The sequence below is a fragment of the Austrofundulus limnaeus genome, unplaced genomic scaffold, assembly GCF_001266775.1.
Source record: "Austrofundulus limnaeus strain Quisiro unplaced genomic scaffold, Austrofundulus_limnaeus-1.0 Scaffold0, whole genome shotgun sequence".
Classification (NCBI taxonomy): Eukaryota; Metazoa; Chordata; class Actinopteri; order Cyprinodontiformes; family Rivulidae; genus Austrofundulus; species Austrofundulus limnaeus.
The window spans coordinates 2585682-2610623 of record NW_013952402.1 but is presented as its reverse complement, the minus strand read 5'-3'; the positions used below and the strand labels follow the sequence as shown (position 1 = coordinate 2610623).

The following is a 24942-nucleotide window of genomic DNA, read 5'->3' as shown; positions in this document are numbered from 1 at the left end:
TTCAAATTGAATCTGATTTCTAGAGATCACCTCAAGGCGTTCTGATTTATGTTTCACAACTAATGGTGTCCTGACCCCATCTTTGGGAACCATTGCATTAGAAAGCCTTGATCTTTATCCAAATGCTTCTCTGAACGATAAGCCAGCAAAGACCTGAAGGATTACCAAATAACATCTTGACCTCTTTTCTCGTCTGACTGAAATCCTGTTCCAAACTTGAGAACCCTTCTAAAGACTGGGACTGGAGAGAGCAGGGAAGTTCAATAGACTTTTTAAAGAATAACCTTTAGGAGGATGTGGTTGCAGATTTTAACCAAAGATAATAATGCAATTTTAACTAAAAATAATTAAATACATTTTTAAAAATTTGTTGATTGAAAGAATACATTTTGGAATGTTTTCCTATGCTGCCTCTCACAAAATGACATTTACATAGGCACCAGCTTAATTCACATTTTAAGAACGTTTTAAAACAGACTATAATTTTGAGAAGTTCATTTGAAATCAAGAAACTATTTATATATTTATGAGTATTTTCTAATTTAACTGACACTTTAAAAAGCCATCACCAACCTGTTATCCCTAGAGGACACTGACAACTAAATGAGTCAAGCTCATCCATGCAGGAGCCTCCGTTCAGGCAAGGCTGGCTCAGACATTCATTCACTTCAATCTCACAGTTATTTCCTGAAAATGTACGAAAACAGCACAATGTGATTGCTTCTGAGCGTGATAAAAAAAAAAAGCACTTTAAAATGAACATAGCTTAAACTTACCAATAAATCCTGGAGCACAAAAGCAACTGTATCCGTTCAGAGCATCTTTACAAACACTCAGAACTCCACATGGATCTCCTGCACAGTTGTCAATGTTTACCTCACAAAAATGCCCTGTTAAGCCTGGAAAAGGAAAAAAAAAACATTCTTAAAGAGCTTACTTTGAATATGTTTTAACGTATTAATTTTCACCCAGTAGGAAACACTCTCAAGAGTGACCATATTCAATGGGCCTCATGCAAGAACATGTTCGTATTCTTCTCCTAAATTTATCTTACTTTTGTTCGTACAAAGGGTTCGTACGAACATGTCACGTCAGATTCAACAAACTCTTCTATCTTCATGAAAAGTGTGTAAACGAGCTGCGTAAATTCCACCTGTTCGTATCCAGCTGCTCGTGCACGCGAGAGGAGATTAGCATAATTACCACCCCAAATACACCATATAAGGCTGTGTTTCCTGCCTCAGATACAAGGAAGTGTCCATTCATTCATGAAAATGACAGCGAAAACGTAAAAGAACTTTACGAGTTCAGAGATTGAAGTCCGTCTGTCAGAGATCCAGAAAAGAAAATCTGTCATTTTTAGCAGGTCAGCTGTGGGATAAAAAGAGCTGCTAAAAGTATAAACAACTGTGTTAAATCATTTTCATTTATTCAGAAGCCGCAGCGCCCCCCTGCCGCACCTGATAGCGGATAAGCCGGCTGGACGGACAATTTATTTTGTTAGACTAAATTATTACATTTAAAATTATAACTCTAATTCAAGCAGAATAGCCTATTGTCAACATAATTATGCAGTGTGATTTATTTTCAACTCAAAATATCTTCAAACTAACGAAATATAAAGTTATTAGTGAAGAAAACCCYTCTGGATAACAGCAGACTGACTTCACGTAAAATATACGACAGGTCTGGACCACTCGTAAATTTTGTTCGTATCTGAAGAAAATCTTAGAATACGAAAACATTGGTGAATGTCACAAATTCTCCTAAATCACTCGTACGCACAATTTAAGAACAATGTGCGTACGAATGTTTCTTGCATGAGGCCCAATGTTTTCAATAGCAGTAGGAGCAGAACACCATACTAGTGGAGTCATGATACTGATATTGAGGTACCACTTTACAATAAGGCTCCCCTCATAAATACTTTATAGATAGGTTATTAATTAATCTGTAAACACTTTATACATCATTAAGTGTTTATTATGCATTAATAAAAGACGAGAAAGACAAAACTGTCCAGTTTTTGGTCAAAAAGTGAGCCAAATCTGTTCACGTACATATAAAGTGCTATATTAAACATTTCAAACTAGGTTACTACCTTGTAAATACAACAATGTATTAGAAATACATATTTTACATATAATATTCCACTGTATTATACATATCCACAACTATCAAAGGGAGCTTTATTGTAAAGTGTAAGACTGTACACTATTTATAAGGCTCCATTATGACTTTTATACACATTTATTTATCATAAATAGTGTAACTACTGTAAATATGTGTTTCCAATACATTATTGTGCTTACAAGTTAACCTAGTGTGAAATGTTTAATATAACACTTTATAATATGTACATGAACAGATTTGGCTCAGTAGCAAGAAACCAATCTCTTTCTTATTCTTGATTAATGCATGATAAACACTTATTAATGATTTATAAAGTGGTTACAGATGAATTAATAACCTATCTATAAACTATTTACAAGCCACCTATAAGGGGAGCCTTTTTGTAAAGTGGTACCGATATTGATATATCAAACCTGATACCAGCAATTTTAAAAGTACTTGTACTCATTCAAACTGTAGTTTACCCATTTTTTTCTGCATGGACGTTCACATTATAAATGCACAGAAGATGATGTAACATCACATTCAGAGGGCTGTCTGTAGATGTGAACAGGTCTCAATCTGTGGATAAAACTAGATTCTAAAGTTATGATATCAGAGGCAATTAAATACCTGACATGCTTGTTTAGTTTACTGTTTAGATCTTAACCATCTTCTGGCTGGCTGCTCCAGAGCAGCGAACAAAGCAAAAAACTCATAGTAAAACTAGCTAAAGTACTGAACCAATAAGTTTAGTATCGACACAACGCTACTATCATATGTTTTTGTGGATTCTCAGTCATCCAGGACATGGAAAATTCAAAGAAAAAAGACAWAGTAACTGGACTTCTGTTCTGCTGCTGAAGATATGGGGAATAACATGATTTAAATGTCATGACTCGAGGTTAGTATCATTATCACGTGGGTATCTGCTCAGCCCCACCTCACAGATGTAAAAGTCAGATGAAATGTGACATGACTGTTTAAACTTTGGGCACTGTGAAAAACAGTTATGTATCAAGAGTTAGTCTTGGGTTCTAAAGGGGAAAAAAGTGTTTTTATAATCATTGTGTACTTGTACTTTAGTTTGGGTACTTTAGAAAAACTGGTACACAATTAAATACTACTACAAATATAATATATTATGAAAATTAATTTTGCATTTAGCTAATCATTAATCAAAAGAATATATATGTGTATTTGTTCACAAAAAATAATTAAAAATAATCAGCTTTGTGTAAGCACTGTAATGACCTCTGAGTTAAAATATTTTAAGAAAAATTTTTTAGCTGGTGGAAATTTAAATGTTACATTTAAAATAACATGTCAGTTGCATTTCCCCCAAAAAGCTAAGTGATGCGTATTTGCTCGCGTGCTCCATTGACAGTAAACTACTACTTTGATAAAACTCCAATGTGTAGACGTCCTACGCATCATCGCTGCTTTGAAGTCAGCTCACATCCTGATGAGCTGAGCCCTGACTTGCACAATACATAAAGGCTGTAACACTGTAACGTGTTGTTGCTTAAGGCCAAAGAGATTAGGCTCCTACAGAGAAGAAAGCCGAACAAGTGAAAGCATCAGCTGGAAGTGTGTCTGCTTATGTACATGCTTCAGTTGAGGGAATGCCTCCATCAGAAACAAGCGCCGACTGAAGGGCCAACCTACCTGGTAAACAATCACATCTGAACCCTCCTGACAGATCCACACACAACGAACTGTGTTGACAAAGGCCATCAACACAGTGGTTTATACGTGTTTCGCAGCGCGTCCCAGTGTAGCCATGATGACACAAGCATCTGTAAGTACTTTCCAGCTCTTCACAGAGAATAGTCCCTTCAGGGTCGCACGGATTAGATACACACTGGCTCAGAGACAAGGAGCAGTCTTTGCCTTGGTACCCTGGAAGAGTTGGAATCAAAGAGGTGATGTGCAGTATGCAGTTGTCATAGGACTGCCTACATCTGGCCAAATAATAATAAAAAATAGAAAACATGTTGCAATTATTTTTCATGTCTTATTTCTACAATTCATTCACCCAGAACAGAATGCACTAAAACCAGTAAGAGTTGTTAGCATCAGTTAAATACAATTTGAGGTAAAAAAAAAAAAAGTAAATTAATTTATTAATATTGATTTTGGCTTTTTCATTAACTCTTTGGTAAAGAGATTACCATCTGTACCATTAATTCTACTGCAATAAAAAACACTCATATAGATGGTAATAGTGACAGAATGCAATACATTATGAGACTATACTAAAGAGCAAAAGAAAGAACTACCCTTATGTCAAAACAAAAACACATTTTATTGAATCAATCTCTTTACATATTTTTTTTTATTACCTAAGGGACAAATACATTCTTTTTCTCCAGCCAAATTGTGGGAACAAGTTCCGCCATTTCTGCAGAACTCCACATCTGCTGTGCAAGCAGACAGAGATATGGAGCAATTTTTGCCTGAAAAAACAGTGAAGATGCCAAAATTAGTATCATAAAAGCAAGAACAAAACAAAACAAAAAAAGTTAAAATGACAAACTTCTGTAGTCTTATATAACAAGTGTATCTGCACATGGCATGAATCAGCATTCGATGACATTTGAATTGCTTTTGAGGCCAGTAGGGTGCAATAACTAACACTTTCTTGTATTTTTATTGTGCCACAAACACACTAATTCAGATTTTATAAAATGTGAAAGTAAATAAAATGTATTTTATCTTCTTTTTATTATAACAGCTTAACACCTACAAATGTGATGGTTGATATTTTATTGCAATAATGTTTAAAATCATTACATATGTGTAAAGTTTGTATAGTGATGCACTTGGCAATCTAACTTACATTGTGCTGGATGCACTTCTGGGTTTCATTCAAGCTGCAGAGCAGTTTTCAAACATTAGTTTTATGTTTGAAGTAATGTTGAAACTGTTTAAAGGGATAATGCAGATTTTTTTAAAAGGGGTTCTTAGGAATATTATGAACAATTAGACCCTATGTTTTAAACAGTTCATGTATCTTATTTTAAAAAAAACTTTACATCATAATTAACTTTTGACAGCATTTCTTTATTTTTTTATTTGCATAGAAATCTGTGTTTATTTGCAAGCATAAATAGTGGAAGCAGCAGATACTTTGAACACCGTCTGGAACACTTTCAGATTAGAGCTATTTTGGTCTTGGCCTCTTTGGACTACCCATTAGTTTATCAATCAGATCATATTTAAACATTTTCCCCCAAATTAAAGCTATTTAATAAAAGGTATCTACAACAGATAAAGAAAGTAATTGTTAAACTTTAAAAAAAAGCCCTTTTCAAAAAATCTGAATGATCCCTTTGGTTCATGCAGGAGAAAAAAACAATTATCTCTTTATCCTGGTTCTGCTGCAATCCTTAGGGAATCACTGAGTGAACTCTTGCATGCAATCGGGGACAGTTTGATGGTTATCAGTGCTCGAGTCATCAATCTATGCTATACTCTTTAAGGACTGCTGGTAAAATGATAAAAATAACTCACCAGCAAAGCCTGAAGGACAGATGCACTCATAATCTGCAACCAAGTCAATACATGTGGAATTATTGGAACAGTATCCATGGGTGCATTCATCATAGTTGATTTCACAGTTGAAACCCTGAAAGCCTGAAAAAATAAAAATAAAAAAATTAATCCACCAGAGACGATGTATGAATGTCAGTAAATACCAGACTTTAAAATGATACTAATTGGTATCAAATGACATCCAAAAGTGATGAAATTCGACATGACTTTTCACTGCAAGCTCATCACAAATTAACAAGTGCATCTGTAGAGGAGAGGAAGGAGAAAATGTGTAATTATTTTTCACACTGTGCACAAGATGTAGTTTTCCAGTGATTTACTTGAAGTTATTGTATATCTTCAAATTTTGTTTTTTTTTTTCCTTGTTTTTTTTTAAATCAAAACAGTTAAAGTCATAAAGTACAAGCAAGTGCTGCAATTTCTGGGCTTTTTTTCCTGTCTCCTATAAACATATTCCACCACATGGTCACGCTACAAAATGACTATCATTAGCACCGTCACACACCGCAGCTACAGGAGACCCATGACTAATGCTTAGCTATCAGCACCATCGGTGCAGGTCAAATCCTCATCATTTCTCAAACTGACCATGGAACCAATTTCCATCTCTCTCCAAGTCATAAAATTTGACAATTATCCTGACTTCGTTAAAAATGCATAATAGACTTCACCTGCAATCAACGTTTAGCCAGAGGTATGTCAGACAGGTAGGTTTTCAACTGGACCAAAAAATTATTGGGGAAAAAATACGAGATTTATTTATTCGCACGCTAATGATGCAAGTTACAAATTCAGATGTGACTTGAGGAATCTTGGCAAATATTGGTTAAACTTATGAATATTAAACAGGCTGGGGGTGACATGTAAACATGCACGAATGAAAATTCTCATGAGTACAAAACATTGTATGAGGATTTAAAAACAGCTATTTTAGAAAGAGTAAACAAATAGATTTTTAGTAAYCACACTGACTCAAACTCTACTCTTACTTGCTCTATTAATCTCTACCAATCTACATATTCATTTGTTCATTTATGCATTCATTTAAAAACAAAAAAATAATCTATGTACAATAAAAACAAAACCAGTCATGAATGAAATGAAATTAAACAGAAAGAAGAAAAAATCTTCTGCCCTTACATATTTAAATATCTGCCTACTTCTCTGGACCAAAAGTTATTTAACATAAACTAAAGTGAAAAAAAAAGTTCTCTGTTCTGACAAAAATGACAAATTTTTAGAAACAACGCCGCGTCCTATATTAAAGAGAAGAGGGATCATCTGGTCTGTTTTCAGTGCACAGGTCACAAACCTTCATCTCTGATGGTATAAGGGTGCATTAGTACCACTGAATTGGGCGGCTTACACATCCYCAAAGGCATCATAAATGCAGAGATGCATATAAATGTTGAAGAACAGCATATGCTCCTTTCCAGCAATAAAGAAAAATGTGTCAAAGATGCTCAGGGTCTGTTGAGCAGCTAAAATCCAACATAAGACAAGAATGGAACATTCACCTCCAAAACCACAGCAACTGGTCTCCTCAGTTCCTAGACTTTTACAAACTGCTGTTAAAACAAAGAGGGATTCTTCACAGTGACAAACATGACATCATAATTACTTTTTTAGATGCCTTAAAGTGAAAAAAATTGATATTATTGTAGATTGTAAAAAATGAATCATTTATTAGTTTCAACAGTTAACCTTGTAGTTAACCATGTTTTATTTAGAAAATAATATGATTTTATGACATTTGCATTTCATTGCCTTCAGCTTTTTTTATTTACAGCCACTCCCAACTTTTTTCAGAACGGGGGTCCTCAGAAAAAACATAGAATAGAGGCAGACACTCAGAAAGTAGGCAATGCTGAAACTAAAACAGTGAATACAACAACTTCAAAAGAATTGTAGACTCTTTTATCACATAAAGCCAGGGGAAAGTTGACTCCGATCATTTTTTTCTCACTTTGTATTAGACCTTTTATTTAGTCAATGAAGGGATTTATTCAGGAGGAGAAAACCAGACCTCATACCAATGTAGTCCACTGTCAGAATAAACACATCAGCAGCTACCTCATCATGTCTGTTAATATACCCACAATTATTGAAAGATTGTAAGCTTCTGCATAAATTTTATAATTGGTTATAGCTTCAGAATGAAAARTGGTTGCGCACATAAACACTAATAAAGCATAAATAAGTCATAACTGCAACATTTTAACTAAAACTGGACATTAATTTATTGCAACTTACCCTCTGAGCACAGACACTGATATAGGTCATTGCCATCCACACAAATGCCACCATTCTGACATGGTTTTGACTCGCAGTCATTGAGATTTACTTCACAAAACGACCCTCCAAACCCTGGAGCAAAACGAAAAAAAACAAAACAAAAAAATAAAAACTGTGGTGGGAGGAGGAGCATTTTTATTGCAGCTCTTTTTGCTTGGTTTCATTCCTTCGCCAATTAGGATCAGCATGACTTTGTTTTCACAAACAAAAGCTGGTTTTCAAAGCTGGTATTGATTCAAAGCTCTTGCTGAAAACGGGCAGACTCAGCTCACTGGATCATTTAATCATGTTTAATAAGCACCCGTCATTGCCCTTCTGATTTATTATATTAAACAGGCCAAAATTCCTTCTTCAAAATCAAAGTCAATCTATACACAGACAGAAGCACATCAAACAAACAGCACGCACCAGTGCGCATGCCTAACAACCACACACATGCAGTCTGGCTGGCCACGCTGGAGAGAAATCATTCCAGTGTTTAAGGCTTATTATTACAGGTGTAACCTCAAACTCACCCACAGTGGAGAATCTGTATGTGTGTGTACAATATAAATGTTGTGTTTTACACAAGTCAGCCAAGGTGGAAGAGAGCATAAGTTTTGGGAAATGTTTTCCACTATAAGCTATGAGGTGAAAAATAAAAAAAGAAGAAAAAAAGAAGATATATAAATATGAAAAAAGACACAGTTGCAGCATCTGCTTTACTGCAGAATAAGCAGTTTCCTGCAAAATAACAAGAACATTATACAAAACAGAAGCCAAACAAAAACAACTGCTGCACTGCAAAAACCTGTGCAGCGATAAAAAKCACCTCATACCAAGAAGTGCTTTTGATGAAACAAACAGAGCTCAAATAAATTTATGGCAAAAGAGGATCTTCCACTGCTCCAACGAAACAACACACAGCAGAGCAGTCATTCCGTTAAAATAGTTGTCCATCCGTTTTCTGCCGCTTATCCGGGATCGGATCGCGGGGGCAGCAGCCTAAGCAGAGAGACCGACCAAGACTTCCCTCTCCTCAGCCACTTGGGCCAGCTCATCCGGGGGAATCCCAAGGCGTTCCCAGGCCAGCCGAGAAACATAGTCCCTCTAGGGTGTCCTGGGTCTTCCTCTGGGCCTCCTCCCAGTGGGATGTGCCCGGAACACCTCACCAGGGAGGCGTCCAGGAGGCATCCTTACCAGATGCCCGAGCCACCATAACTGGCTCCTCTCGACGTGGAGGAGCAGCGGCTCTACTCTGAGTCGCTCCTGGATGACCGAGCTTCTCATCCTATCTCTAAGGGAGAGCCCAGACACCATGTGGAGGAAACTCATTTTGGCCGCTTGTATCCGCTATCTCGTTCTTTCAGTCACTACCCAAAGCTCGTGACCATAGATGAGGGTAGGAACGTAGACTGACTGGTGGTCGAGAGCTTCACCTTCTGGCTCAGCTCCCGCTTCACCACAACAGACCGGTACAGCACCTGCATCACTGCAGACGCAGCACCAATCCGCCTGTCGATCTCCCGCTCAATTCTTCCCTCATTCGTGAACAAGACCCCAAGATACTTAAATTCCTCCACTTGGGGCAGGACCTCCTCCTCGACCCAGAGGAGGCACCATACCGGTTTCCGGCTCAAGACCACGGTCTCGGATTTGGAGCACTAATCCTCATCCTGGCCGCTTCACACTCGGCAGTGAACCGCTCCAGTGAGAGCTGGAGATCAGGATCTGATGAAGCAAATAGGACCACATCATCCGCAAAAAGCAGAGATGTGATCCTAAGGTCACCAAAAAGGATCCCCTCAACACCTTGTCTGCTCCTAGAAATTCTGTCCATAAAAGTTATGAACAGAATCGGTGACAAAGGGCAACCTTGGCGGAGTCCAACTCTCACCGGAAACGAGTCCGACTTACCACCGGCAATGCAGACCAAGTTTTGGCACCAGTCATGCAGGGACCTAACAGCCCGTATCAACGGGCTTGGTACCCCATACTCCCAGAGTACCCCCCACAGGAGTCCCTGAGGGACACGGGCAAATGCCTTCTCCAAGTCCACAAAACACATAGACTGGTTGGGTGAACTCCCATGCACCCTCCAAGACCCTGCTAAGGGTGTAGAGCTGGTCTGCTAACTCTATCAATCTATCTTCTTTAATGAATCTGCTAATCTTTTCAATCTAAACAGCTAAAATAGCTGTTTAGATTGAAAATAAGCAACCACACTAAAAAAGATGCTCACACATAACATATAATAAGAATGTATTCTTTTGTATTAAAATATCACCAAAATAGTAAATAAAATTACGAGATTACAATAATACTGCAAAAATAATTAAAGGTTTAGCATTCTTTAATTTTTTTAAGCTCAAATAATTTCTTTATGAGGAATGTCAGGGTTGTACCGTACTTTTTGGACTTTAAGTCACATCTTTTTTCATTGTTTGGCTGGTCCTACGGTATTTACTCCAGACGACTTACGTTTTTTTTCTTGATGACATGTTTTTTGACTGATACATACTGACTGACATGAACCAGGGAGTAGTCTGCAGCCTATAGGTGGCACTCTAAGCTTGTAATTAGTAGCCTACAGTAGGTTTTGTTGTTCCGTTGCTTGTTGTTGTTAGCAGAAAGTTTGGAGCGAGTGAATGAGTAACTTGTGAGGGACTGGCAACAAGCAGAAGTTATCTTACTGCATTGAAGAAAATGAAGAAAGTTAATCAGGTGATGTGGAGTGAGATGAACTTACAGGTAACTTGCTCATTGGAAGGCATTGGGCAGGTTGGTTGGGTTTGAACCGAGAGCTGCCTCGCTCTGTAGACGCCAGCAGGGATRAACATTTCAAGCACACAAATTTTATTTTATTTGCAACACAACAATAATCAACTACACCAAACTCGAAGGAAAAGAACTGAAGACTGTACCGGACCATCCAGCAACATGAGGCTAATGACAAAAGGGCAGGACGACAGAGGACAGTAAGCTAATGTTAGCTTGTTGTTGGTAACTTGCTGCGGATGTTGTTTAGTTGAACTCGTGTGGAAAAAAGAAAAAGTCATTGCAAAAAATTCAAGTAAAGTTACTCACTTGAGTCATATGTTCATTAAGGCTATTCGGCATCCCAGGCAGGAGATTTGTTCTGTTTTATTGTGTTGGTCCAGATTAAATATCTGTCCTGTGACTTAGTCAGCTGCGAATTACCTATGGTTTTTTTCCTCTTCATGACACATTTTTTGACTGTTGCAACTTATACTCCAAAGTGACTTATAGTCCAGAAAATACATTTGTTTTGGTCAAACCTTGTAAATGACATTTGATGCACAATTTCATGCTATATTGTAAGACCTTGAGCGACTTGTTAGCAATTGATGTATGTGATGAGGACGATGCTCAGCTAGTAACAACAAATCATGCTTKATATCTGTAAAACTGACATCTTTACAGACGTTTTTTTGTGATTGCTAAAAGTGATCAGCAGAGGCAGCTTGATTTGGATTGACCCCAAACTTTCTTTGTAGATGTAAATTCAACAATACTTTCTAAAATCTCTTTTAAAATCTGTCCACTGGTTCTTGTGATATTTTGCAAATGCTTTATGCAAATGAAAAGAAGGAGTAAAAACATCATTGCCTTTGGCTGTGCATGTTAAAAACAAATGATAGCATAGGGTAATTAAAGTAAGGATGTGAGCAACGTTTAGCAAGATCTTAGGCCGGCAAATATTACAGTAATCTGGATGCCAAGACTGCTGACATGAAACATCTAAACAAGACAGCAAGTCAAAAGTTTACCCTTGAGAAGCGATCTGGGGAGTGTAGTTTGCCAGAGGTTGCTTTCATTTACATAAGAAATCACTCACAATCCTTCATTCTGACATCTGCCAAGCATAAACGCAACACGAGTAATGATGTTAAAGTTATTGATTGCATTACATGCACTTCTATGCAATAGCCATTCGTTTGCAAAGAGCTGCTATAGCTGCTGTAGAGCAGTGCAGACCGAAGCATGCTTGGCCTGACAAGCTAAATGTTTTTAGTTCCAGTACCCTGACAGTATCCAGGAATGATTCCTTGTGCCTGTGCACACGATTTTATAGAGACACACTGTCACTTACAGCACCCAGAGCTTTTTATCATGAAAACTTTTTACAAGCTTCTGTGAATTTAACAGGTCAAGCCACTTACTCCTGAGTGATTCCTGTCAGCACGTGTTGTAGAAAGACTGTCGATCTCACCGACCGAAACTGGAGGCTTCTATGACATATGCAATGTAAATATATTTTGCCTTTTTTTTTTCACCCAGCATTTAGTCCATTCATTCTTGCACATGGGTATAAGGTTATCAAGCAGTAGTAGGAGACTGTAACCAAGCAAAAATAACTTAAGAAAAAACCAGAGTGTACTCTTGATCTAAAAGATAGAAAAAGGGTGAACTGCAGACTGATAAATACTGCCCAAGGCTACAGTTTTTACTGTACATCACCTTATCTCTGCAYTACAGGCAACTCATCTTTGTCAACTCATCTTTGGATGTGAGAAAAGCACTCATTCCCCCCTCTCACTGCTTCCTCCCCTTTAAAAAGGTCTCACTCACCTTTTTCACATGTGCAAGTGACATTCTGTCCATCCTTGGTCTCGGTGCATATTAATGTGTGCTCGGTGCACAGTCCAAACGAGCAAAGATCAATATCCAAAGAGCAATCTTTCCCCTTGAACCCTGGAAAACAACACAAAGACAACAAAAGGAAAAATCTAAAATACAATCTGAAGCTTTAGATACAAAACCAAAAGAATTGAACCGATAAAAATACAGAATGCTATATACTCATAGGACTATCTTGTCTCAAAAGATGAATGATATTAAATCTTTCCTTTACTATCTACCTGCTATGCAGTATGCTAATTGAGTAAATCATTGACAGTGACTCACCACAGCAGACTGATCCATATCACATTTATCTAACACACAAGCCGCCCGTCTGCATGTCACTGACAACTCAACATCAATATCTGAGCTTTTAAATAAAGCACAGACGGAGCGATTGATTATCGATCCAACAGAAACAGAACACTTTGTTTTAATTTATTTCATTAACTGACATCTTTGCTTTTTACATACAATGAACAAAGTTGACTTTATTTRACATGTTCTATTCTAACAGATGTCCGTGATTGTAACCCCGTTCGGTTTTTGTTTAGTAATGTATTTAGACACTCCCTCAATCATCTATTTGCATAAAAAYCACAGATTCTGCCAACTTATAATTGGGCACGTCAACGAAAGCAGTTGTACAGGAAAAGTATGCAGTGTTACTGAGAAGAAGAGAATCATCAGAAAGGTGGGTAGAAGGAAATGTGCTGCACACATGGCTTGAATTTAATTAGGCTTTTTTGGCTCCTGTTGATACACACAGCAAGGTGTATGTGCAGGWGGGAGGAGGGGAGGATAGACATTTAGCAAATAAATACAAATCAGAATAGAATCCACCTAAAGTGTGCATAAGGTGCACGGTTTGTAGCTGCACTTGTTTTTCTATAAATACCATTTTCTGTTGKATGCATTCATCTTATCTCTGCTTTTATAACAAATAGGACCAAGWGTTTCAATGTTATTCTCACCAGTTTATGACAAGAGAATTTGTGTTTGTTCAGAGGAAAGGAGCAATCACAGAAAGTAGAAGTGACAAGAAAAGTGAAACTGACATACAGACTAGAACTGCTGAAGCTCTCCAACAATCAGAGGACATGAGAAGTTTAAAAGATGTGACAATTTTGCATGTGGCTTCTTCAAAACCTCTAAAGAATAAAAGAATAATCATTCTCAACATAAAGACACTTTCTCCCACTCTCTTTTCAGCACCAATAAACATCAATGTGAGCTTAAGGAACGCAGTCTGTTTGTAAAATGCCAGTGGTACAGACAGGGTGTCTTTGTAAAACAATACAAATGAGATTCACCATTAACTAGAGAAATTAGAAGTTTCTGTGAAAACGCAGTGTGAATGCTGAGTGCTGAATGACTTTAGTGGAATATGTTGGAGAAGCTGAAGTTCAAACAAGCAGAAGGTTTTTTTGGGAGGAAAAAGTTAAAATTAGCAAAACTGTAGCTAAAAGTAAAAGAAGAGAAAGTAGTAGGATCAGAAAAAATAGTGTTTTTGCATAAATAGGTGTTTTCAGTTGGCAGAAAACTATCCCTCTCAAAGGAGGAGCAGGGAACATTCAAATCACCGCCACGTTTAATTTATTTCTGCTTTGGACCTTTTAAGCAGCAGGATTCTTTGTTTATAATGTCTCTGACAGCCTCAATCTAAAAACACAATTTTGTGTGCACAGTGGGAGTATTTAGATTGTCAGATAGATCTATGTTATGCTGGGGAACATTAGTTGTTGGTTAGGCCACAAACCTGTGTTCTACTCTGTCATTATTTGCTAAAACACATTATTACACGGTAGCTTTTAGTTCAGAGTTGCTGAACCTGCTGTTGTGCTAATYTGTATTTAAAGCTACAGTAGGAAGATCTAAGAAAATTGTGGACTTGGCCTGAAAACTTATAAATATGCACCTTACAGATCGGTCCACTTTACACTGTGCTGCACTACAGCCCTCCCTCTACAGCGATGAACCGTGAATGTGCAGGCTTAGCAGCAGAGCTACCAATGGCGGCAAATAAACTGCAGGGCAGATTCAAAACTCTCTTTCCTGTAGCATTAGCTTGCTTCTCCTCCATTAGCATAGCTGCAAAACACCAGCAGTCTTGAACTTAAACAAAGGTACAAGCTGTACATGGGAAGGGCGTGAGTGCCACATACACAAGCATGATTGACATTGGTAAGACATTTCCCCCAGGCTCTGATTGGCTGTTTCTGATTGGGAGTGATGTGCATCTGGCAAATGACTAACCCTAACCATTGGGAGGAGCCAGAGGAGCTTTATTTTTTTCACAGATTATCTGTCTCGTGTTCTACTGTCAGGACACAGTGACAGTTTTAACAAATATGTAAAATTAAAGAAAAACATTTTATATACCGTATTTATTCTAGTATAATACGAAAAATTAAATCCATAAAATCATCCAAACGGTTGGGGGTAGTACTATACTTGGATAAATATTTTTGCTTATGTATTTTAACTGAAATATTAGCGTCATTCACAAAATGCCTGAGCCTGGAAATGAAACCTCATCATAAAAAGAGGTTAAGCGAGCTTARCTCTGACACTTCTTCGTGCCTCTGAGCGAGATAGTAACAGATCCAAGCAGGCAACATGTTGTGAAAAAAAGAAAAAAAAAGGCAGTCCTGCAGCTTAGTAATGATAATGAACTGATGGCATTAATGTGCGACCGGGCCACTCCTGGAGCAAACACATGCACGGTCGGCTGTAATGGCTGCCGTCTACCAGTGTTCTGTAAAAGTTGGTCTACCCAAAAAAGGTTTTCCCACCAGAGGGGGCGCTCGCGAGACACAGAGAGTGAGATTGTTGTTGAGTGGGATTCTGATGCCTTTATTAGCAGAGGAAGAATACCAGAAACTTTTAATGATACAGATGATGGTGAGCCTGATTTTGAAGGCTTTTGATTCAGCTTCATCCACACTTAGAGCCACATACCTGTTTGTTATATCCCACCAGTTAACAAATGAGCATTGCTAAATTTCACATTGATTGGTTTTGTTGTAGTTACTATTATACATTTGTTGTTGTGTACCTTTTAGTACATACGTTGTGAAAATAAAATTAAATAAAAAAGTGATACAACAGTCAAATGATCATTTTACTGAATTGTATAAAGACTGCAAATGCTGAAAAATCCTGAAGTCTGTATGAAATTAGAGGTAGTATGAGAATTTAATTTTTTATGCGTTTAAGCTAAAATAGGGGGGTTACATATTATACATGTGATCATATTATGCACAAATAAATATAAGTTACCTACTTCAGCTTTAATGTCAACTAGTTGACAAGTAGACTAATTGAATACTTTTAGATCAAAAAGCCCAGTCGATGAATTTAAAATTTACATCATCAAAATCTAAAGTCACAACTTATACATCAATCAAGGATTCAACCACCACCCTGAACATGCCAGATGTTGTTTGAGCTCCGAAGCTAAACTTGGGCAGGCCTGGTTAGTACTCAGATGGGAGACCACCTGGGAATACCAGGAGCCATAAAACCAGTATAGGAGTTGTGCCCACATTGGAACTCTAAGCAATGGAAAACCTTTGACCACAACAGGTCATGAGTCGCCTTCTATGAAGGATATCAATTAATTTAGCATTTTAATAAAAGGAAAAGACCATTGCAAGCCTATAAATCAGATGCAATTATTTTGGAAGAACACATGTAAACCAAAAACTTCACATTTGGTTTATCAAAACATGATTATCCAGATAAGACAACAGTTTTGTTAGAATGTGGTAGTCCTGTCTCTTAATACGTCGTAATCAGAGTCCAGAGGAGTTCACTTTACATCACCCCGTCTATCTAGTTGCTTGATGACCTTCCAGTTACCCTTTTCCCATTACATTATGTATCGCCTTGACTAGTTAATGGACAGCTATTGCCTCCAACAAGGTGTTTCAGAAGTGTTTAATAACCAATTGTGCATGCAATTCACTCTGAGGTTAATGTTGCGTGAAGGAATGTCACATTTACAGTGTCACCATCTCCAAATGGGACTCCCCTTTTCTATCGGACAGCTGTTGGAGGTTTATAACAACAGTGAGGAATTTTTTGGAGGAAAAAAAAAGCTCTCATTTCACTTGTCTATGTAAATCCTTCGTATCAAGAGACATGCAGTTTTGTTAAATACACAAACTAAAGCTCTTTCGCACAAACTCTGGATTAAACTTATGTCTGACTAATTTTATCAAACAGTATTCAATGTGCAGTTCATGAAAACGGGTTTAGTAAAACATCAACTAGCTATTTTCTTGTCTTTTTTCCCCTGCATAACTCGTTTTATCTTCTGCTTWATGCAGATTATGTCACAAACATCAATTGTTCTAGATTTGATTTTATCTTTGCTAAATTTCATACACAAATAGTAAAGATGACAAAGATAAGTACACAATACTAAAACATATTCCAAATTGCTTCTGAACTCTGAAACAGACGTGTAGAACACTTGAATTTTAAGCTGGATGCAAATTTACATGACAAGCTCATTCTAAGCTAGGCTGTAAAATGTATTCATGTAACAGTAAATTCCTTTATCCTTCAGTTACAACACTGACACAACTGTTAGAGACTGTGACTAACAAGCTCAACCATCAACCAGCATGTGCTACGATGCAGATCAAGATGCAAATTTGACTTTTTTCTGTCACTAAAATAAGTCTAAAGAATGGGGCAACCTTGGTTGAAATACTCCTGAGAGCTGGGCCCGTTTCTGGTGAAGTTGCAGGCATGAAAATATATAAAAAAGAAGGAAAAATGAAATCCCAATAAAACTGGAGAAGACAGCAGAGTGCCGAAAATAGTGTCCTTTTATGATTCTTTGTGTGTTTTTGAGAAAAAAAAAACATAAAAACTTGGCAGASCATTTACTTAATTGGATTTCTGAAAAGACAAAGAAGATCAAAACACCTGTTTATAAATCTGTCAAGTAAAATTAAAACAGTAATGGAAGCTTTACTCACACGTCAGTGTTCTGGTTCTGCCAAAATCTAATTCGAGTGAGAGGCAGAAAAACACTAAAAGCAGATTATTAACTGGGATGCATTTTATGTGGCTATAGTGTCGTAAAGCGCACCAAGCAACAAGCACAACACACATAAAATACTCTTCTTTCACTATATTAAATCTAAATAACTAAATACATTTTTAAATAATATATTCCACATAATGCAAAAGGTCTGCACAGTTCAACTATTTTTTTTCTGAATTATTAATTAACAATTCAAAATTCCTCCACCAAATGTAACCAGTTACTCAGTTCTAGAGCATATCTGTTGTCCTTTGTGTTTTATGGTTAAAATATTTATCTGTAAACTTTATCCTGAGGATAGTGGCTGTGTACAACTGATTGTGACAAAGCTTTTGTCTCTTGCAGTCTGACTTGTGCAATCAAGCAGTGATTAAATATTTTATTACCATYGAAAATATTAAAATTAGCTGCACACAAATAAATGTGACCCCTCTTTTTTATGACCTGATTGTAAGTCATGTCTCAATTCAGTCTTATGAATGAACATCAAATATGTATTTAGTTGTAAAATAGGTTGTCATTTGAATTGAGGGCAAAATAAAAAAAACTTAGTTAAAACAGGGAACTGATGTTTGATTTCATTATAACTTAACATGATAGTAATCAATTTTTCATTTTTATAGGTTTACTGACATTGATTTTAGACCCCTTTCTAAAATAGTGCCTTTTTTTACAAACTATATTCCATAATTTAGATTTATTGCTTCTATTTTCTTTATATGGAGCTCTTTTAAAAGCCTGCATTCAAAAGCATCCAAACAGTGAAAGGACCAAAGTAAATGATAATTTGTTTCATTGCTATCTTTGATGATTTTTCACTGTTTGTCGCAAATGTTCTTCCAAAGACAACAAGTCGTAGGATGAAAAAAATAAAATAAAATAAACTTTTCATGTATTCCCGAGGTACAATGCTCAGAAAATTAATGGCATGGTATTTTTGTAAACATGCTCAATAATACACAAGTACATGCTACTTACCAAGAGGACAGTGACAAATGTAGTCATTTATCAGATCCAAACACGAGCCTCCATTTAGACAAGGCTGCGACCAACAATCATTTACATTCTGAGAACAGGCCCTTCCTGCAGAATAAAAGCAGAGACATTAATAAACTCTCCTTAATAAAACAAGAAATACAACGGGAACATGTTTTTGTTAAAATAAGCTCTGTTGTTGCACTAAAAAAATGATTGCGAACCCTCATATTTTTACATATACTGTATTTAAAAAAACGGACATTTTTTATTTATTTTTTTATTTCCTCAGCCTCATGGAGGCAGCTGATTAATTTGAATTGTGCAGGCTCAAAGTGCAGCTGACTGATGACATATTGCTGCATCATATATATTCATCATGGTGCGTATGGATAAATGGTGCAACTTCAGTTTTACTATCCTCAGGGCAGGAATTGGTGATGTAACTGATTAATGATTTTACCACCAAAATTTAAAGCTCTATCAGCTTTGGCCTCTGGCAGTTTTTCAGACTTGTTTGTTCTTTATGAGCCAGAGGGCACTATTTTTCCATCTGCATGACTGGTAAGACTATAGGTAATTGTACTTTTGCCATCATGACCCCACACACTGGAAAACATGTCTTATAAAGGCAGCTGTTGTCTGTACTATTTTCAATAAATTTTAAGTCACATTGATTTAATGTCTAAATGACAGCCAATTATAAATTATAAAACTAAAAATTGATAATAGAGAAAAAATGTTCACATCTCCTTAAGTGAATAACCTATGCACCACATTTCCAAAAGAACAGGGATTGTTTTTCAGTATTTACTTCCATTCTATAAGTGTTCAAAAGTGGACATTTACAAGGTTCCCACACGTTGGTCAACATCAAATTTAAGGACCTTTTAAGGACTTTCCAGTTCCAATATCCTCAAATTTCAAAACCGCACACGATGCAATTACCTACTGCTACTGCAGAATGTTAATAAACAGGTTTAATATCGTGTAAAATCAATGAAAAACTGAACAATATAGAAGTTGTTGAGTCAGAATCAATGAAAGGAAGTGGATTAAATGTATACCCTACATTCATATCCACACCTAATTATGTTCTGGGAGGTTCAGCAGCTCAGTTTGGGTGGAGGGGATGTGAACATGTCCAGACACTCGGTGAGGACAGGAGGAGCTGTGGTGCTCTCACCTGGGCTCAGAAAGAAAGACCCGCCCTACTCTGCTCTGATTGGGTAAAACTATGACTATGGCTCAAGCCACGTCAGTTTACCGTAATCCTGAGTTATCCACCTTAACAAATGTAAGTTTTTTATTTTATTTTATTTTATTTTTACTACAGATGATGAAAATCAGTTGTGTGAATAGAGAACTTCAATCCCCAAAAAACATTCAAAGACTTTCAAGGGGAAGTGTAATTTTTGGCTGTTTTCACAATCTTTCCAGGGCCTTGAAATATGTTTTTTTTTTTTCAAATTCACAAACTTTCTAGGATTTCAAGGACCCGTGGGAACCCTGTATTTAGCACATCTCAAAATGGTGACCTTACCCAAATGCTGCATTTTGTTAGCTTCACAACCTTAACATCTAAACAACAGAGTCTACACCAAAAGCTGAATACTTCAGTGAATGTACTAATGGTTCGAAAATGGAGTCAGATTCATAAATGGAGTCAGATTCATATCAGCTGGACTCATACCCTCAAACCCCAGGGGACAGTGGCACCGATAATCACTGATTAGGTCCTCGCAGGTGGCACCATTTGAGCAGGGAAAGCTGATGCACTCATTTGCTTCCACCTCACAGAGCGGCCCCTCAAAACCATGCATGCAGCGACAGGTGAAGTTATACTGCTGGTCCAGGCAAACGCCATGTTCAGAGCAGGGACTGTGGACACAGTAATCAATGTCCTGCTCACAATGGACCCCCGTGTATCCACGGGGACAAAGGCAGCTGGTGACAGATTAAAGAGAATTCTTTAATGGTGCACGCAGTGAGATTTTCCTCAGCCATTAAAGAGCAGTAAATGTCATGGCTTTTAAAGTCATTCACATTTCGCTACCAGAGAGGCCTGAATGCAAGACTTGAATACTCACCTGTAACCACCAATCTGATCCACACAAGTGGCTCCGTTTTGACACCAGTGCTGAATACAATCATTGACATTTACACGGCAGTTCTGACCGGACCAACCACGTGAACAGATGCATGTGTAGGTACTGGCGCTGCTCAACACACAGGCACCTCCATTGGCACAGGGCTGTTGAGAAAAGAGAAGTTACACAGCTGTCGTGAAATCAGAGACGCAAATTAAATGGTTTCCTTTTGTATATTAACATTGCATATTGGACTGGAACCATTCTGATCAGAAACAACTTTTTTTTTACAAAAAGAAAAAAATCTAATCATTTTTTTGCTTCTGGCTCCCTGAAAATGAGCTTCATTACAGACACATGGCCCTCTCATGAATACTGATTCATGCATTATTATGGGGAGTCACTCTGTATTCCTGTGGCATCTACATCATTCATGCCTTACAAGACAAGATCAATGGTCATTGAGTGCCAAAACTGCCAAGAAGCCTTTGAAACAAAAAAACTCAAAATATGAAACTTGTTGGTTCATTTATGAAAAAAGGAAAACAAAAACGACAAAGGGAGACCCTCCTTTGTTGGTCAATTTCTAATGCAGACATTACGGCATTTCTACACCAGTGAAGGATCTTTCCCAGCTCTCACTTGCAGTAAATACTATTCCAATTTMATTTATTTAATTTCGTTTTACTTTTTATGCAGAAGGTCAGTTTAACCATTCATCAAAAAAAGCACCATATAAAAAAGTGGCATGCACATTTTCTGTACCATTCAGCTGCATCGAGTAGCAGGTGGTCATTTCAGTTTCATAAATCTGCTCCCACTGTGAATGACAAATGCAAAGGACTTGACAAAATAAGTCAAGTATTCCCTCAAACATCAGCTGCTTGAAAATGTAAAATAGTACATTTACMTCACCTGTACACCCTCCCAACTTGCTGCCTAGCATGCACTTTTTTAGAAGCTAATAGGTCTCTGGTGGCCCTTATAGCATTTATTCATGAAGTGAATAAATACAGGAGAACAAACAAGAAGATGATGCTTTATGCCGCCTACCTGATGGTTTTGAGGACAGGGTACACGGCAGGTGTAGTCAAGGCCTTTAGGGAGATCCAAACACCGCGTCTTTGGTGGGCATGTGCTGCCAGGCAGGGCGCAGGCATCTACATCCTTCTCACAGTTCTTTCCTTGAAACCCTACAAAACAAGATTTAAAAGCATGTAATTTGACTGTAGCAGAACTTCAACCGAATAAAATAGATCTGAAACCAGTACCACAAACTCATCTTTAATTCATGCAGATGCACAAGACTTAATCTTCTATATATATTTAATAAACAAGGCCAAAACTGGCCCAGCTGTCGGTCGACTGGAGAATTGGCCCCATTTTGAAGCATATTTACTGAACCAAAGAGCCCCTCTGAATTTCTATTTAACTTGAGCCTCAATTTATCTCTTAATTAAAAATTGAAACACTGCCCCCGCCCCCCCCCACACACACACACACCTTCACTTTAACTTAAACTTCATCAAACCCATACAGCTCCAAACCTCAGATTTTCCTTTTTTTACTTCAGATGTAAAGAGTTTTCCAAAAAGACACGTATCATTAGAGGCCAAGCTGTTCAAACTGTTAAGCTGATTAATAAGTGGTCATTAATTACTCAGCTCTAAAGTTTGCACAGCGGAGAAAGAGTCGCAGTGAATGGACAGATTGGCGCCACACTTTCTGAGATAAGCGCGTTCACGTGCGCGCAGAGTATATTGAAGGCTAAAAAAAAAGAATGGCTTTTCAGAGAATTCTGCAGCCTGAGCTGTGCAGAGAGCAGGGGAAATAGCCACAGGTTTATTTGATATAGTTTTTTTATTTGATTAAAAAAAATGTTCAAATTGAAAACTTCCTGCACAGTCCTCTCAGATATTCCAGAGAATACAGAACAAGCTGCTGGAGCCATCTTTACTTTTTACCAGCTGTCACATCCCTGCAAGGTTTTATGTTTCAAACGATCCTGGCTGAAATCACAAGAAAAGCAGCTCCTTTTTGGGAAATGGAAGTTGTTTCAGAGAAATGGTGCATTGCGCTCAGGCTCGTGTGATTTACCAGTTTGCTGCCAAAATTACCAAGATGTACGTTAAAACAAATCCTTTTTATTGAAAAAGCGTTAACTTTTCAATGATGAGCTCATAGGTGCAGAAAAGGAAAGTTAGTGTCTTAAAACGCCAAATTTTGGGATCTTTAATGTCCAGAACTTTCATTAGATGATGTGAAAATGTGTCATCCATTCACAAAATTGGCGTAATTTCTACACCGTTTTAATGAAACGTTCAGCAAAAGTTCTTTGAAAGTTCAAAATCTGTTTCAGAGGTTAAAATAACGGTTTGTTTTCATCAAAAACTCGTAATACATTTTAATTCACTCCACAGATTTGTTTGTTACTGCAGAAAGGTACAGCGGGTAAAATAAATATTGAACACGTCAACATTTTTCTCAGTAAATATATTACTAGAGGTGCTAATGACATGAAATTNCACACACACACACACACCACCACCACACCACCTATCATACTTGCTGCTTCTTTAATCTTGTTCTTTTGTTTGTAGACAGAACTTTTAATACTTTGAACAAATTACTTGAATTCTTTTAGGACATTCTTTACACACTATTAAACATATTTTGGTCACACCAGAACACAGTTTATTTTGTATCAATAAGTATTTAGTGCAACAACTGGAATCAGACTGTTGTCTTCTAGCATGACCTATTTTCTCTGAGTTTCTTGTTCACAGACAGATGTCCTGACATTTTTTTTAGAACTTGCTGTCATTATTCATAATTCATTGAGTCATCAATAATGGAAAGCCTTAAGGCTAAGATGTAGCAGACAAATCCAAACCATGATATGGCCARTTCCGTGTTTTACAAAAAGGACATAGGGATGTTTAATTTTATTTTTTCTTAAATTTGGTTGTCATTTTTCAAAATGAATTATCCTCATTTAAATCAAATAAGACCCAGTGAGGTTGCATTCAGGCATATATTTAAATGCAACGAAATTAAAAATAAAATTATCATTTTTTTAATGCTTGGTAAAATTATGAATCCTCAAAAAAATAAATACCGAAGTACTGTAACAAAGTAAATTTACTTAGTTACTAACACATCTATGCTATAGTAGAAACCATTAATCTGAAACATACTTTAATTACGAAGATATAAATCAAAAAAGGAATAATTTTCTTATTTAAATATTTAAAGTCATTATGCAAAATAAAAAAAATAAAACTGGAAAAAATAAAGTAGCACTGCATCTGATAGAAAAAAAACTATGTTTAGTTGGTTTAAGAAAACAATATGCCTTGAATTATAACATTTGGCATGCACTTAATTTTAGTGGCCCATAAACCAACATAAATCAAGACTAAATTTGATGCACATCTGGTCAAATATCTCTAACCAAGTCAGCTCAATGAAATACATTCAGCAGCAAAGGTTGGGTTTGGGGAAAAAAACAGTCAAAGTGCATTATAATTCCACCCAGGTTTAAGGACTTTTTCTTGTACTGTCATACAGTCCAGCACTCGGCGGACTACTTTTGAATCACAGAACACACTTCACTGTAAGATCCAGCAGATGAGGCGTTTGAGCAGAGGCTTAGGTTTTTTTTTTTTTTGGATAACAGACGAGATTCGGCAATAACTGCAGAAGGTCGAGGTATGCTCTGTAGATGTTTGTTACCAAGAGGATGTGTGGCCGTGTCTTGCATCAGTTTACTCTGAGTGTTAAGTATTCATGATCAGGGACTATAGCAAACTGCAAAGGTAGTTTCAGAGGGAGCTGAAGAAGGAAACCATTGACTTCTGTATAAAGTACCTTTATATAGTATATAAAGAACAGGTACTGTGAGCATTAGGCCATTGATAAATAATAAAACCCAGAAGTGATATCAAATCTACACATGTTTACAAAGTTAACATTTGCCTAAAGATCTAAAACATTTAGTTTTGTCATATTGTTGTTAATAGTATTCCGTATTAATAAAAAGGTCATTCATGTTGAGCACTACCCAGAAAAGTCTGCATGGATGGCTACAGCTCTGATCAAGGAGGAGGTGCAATGGAGTGGGAACACAAAGACTTTAGAACCCATTGGGGTGTAATGGGTCTGATTTAACATGACATCTGTGATGGGAGGTTCTCATTCACTGACACACACACACACACACACACA

At 37.1% G+C, this 24942-nt stretch overlaps 1 protein-coding gene across 1 annotated transcript in view; it reads right to left on the bottom strand.

Annotated features, from left to right (window-relative positions):
• Positions 1–24942, bottom strand: part of eys (eyes shut homolog) — a 205300-nt gene that overhangs the window by 148281 nt on the left and 32077 nt on the right. The window contains exons 9-19 of the mRNA XM_014010919.1: positions 21769–21908; positions 20716–20879; positions 20319–20572; positions 18629–18733; positions 12538–12660; positions 7924–8037; positions 5629–5751; positions 4458–4571; positions 3781–4014; positions 777–899; positions 574–687 (exon numbers count right to left, since the gene is read on the bottom strand). Of these exons, the coding sequence (XP_013866373.1) occupies positions 574–687; positions 777–899; positions 3781–4014; positions 4458–4571; positions 5629–5751; positions 7924–8037; positions 12538–12660; positions 18629–18733; positions 20319–20572; positions 20716–20879; positions 21769–21908 (1608 nt within the window). The remainder of the gene's footprint in view (positions 1–573; positions 688–776; positions 900–3780; positions 4015–4457; positions 4572–5628; positions 5752–7923; positions 8038–12537; positions 12661–18628; positions 18734–20318; positions 20573–20715; positions 20880–21768; positions 21909–24942) is intronic.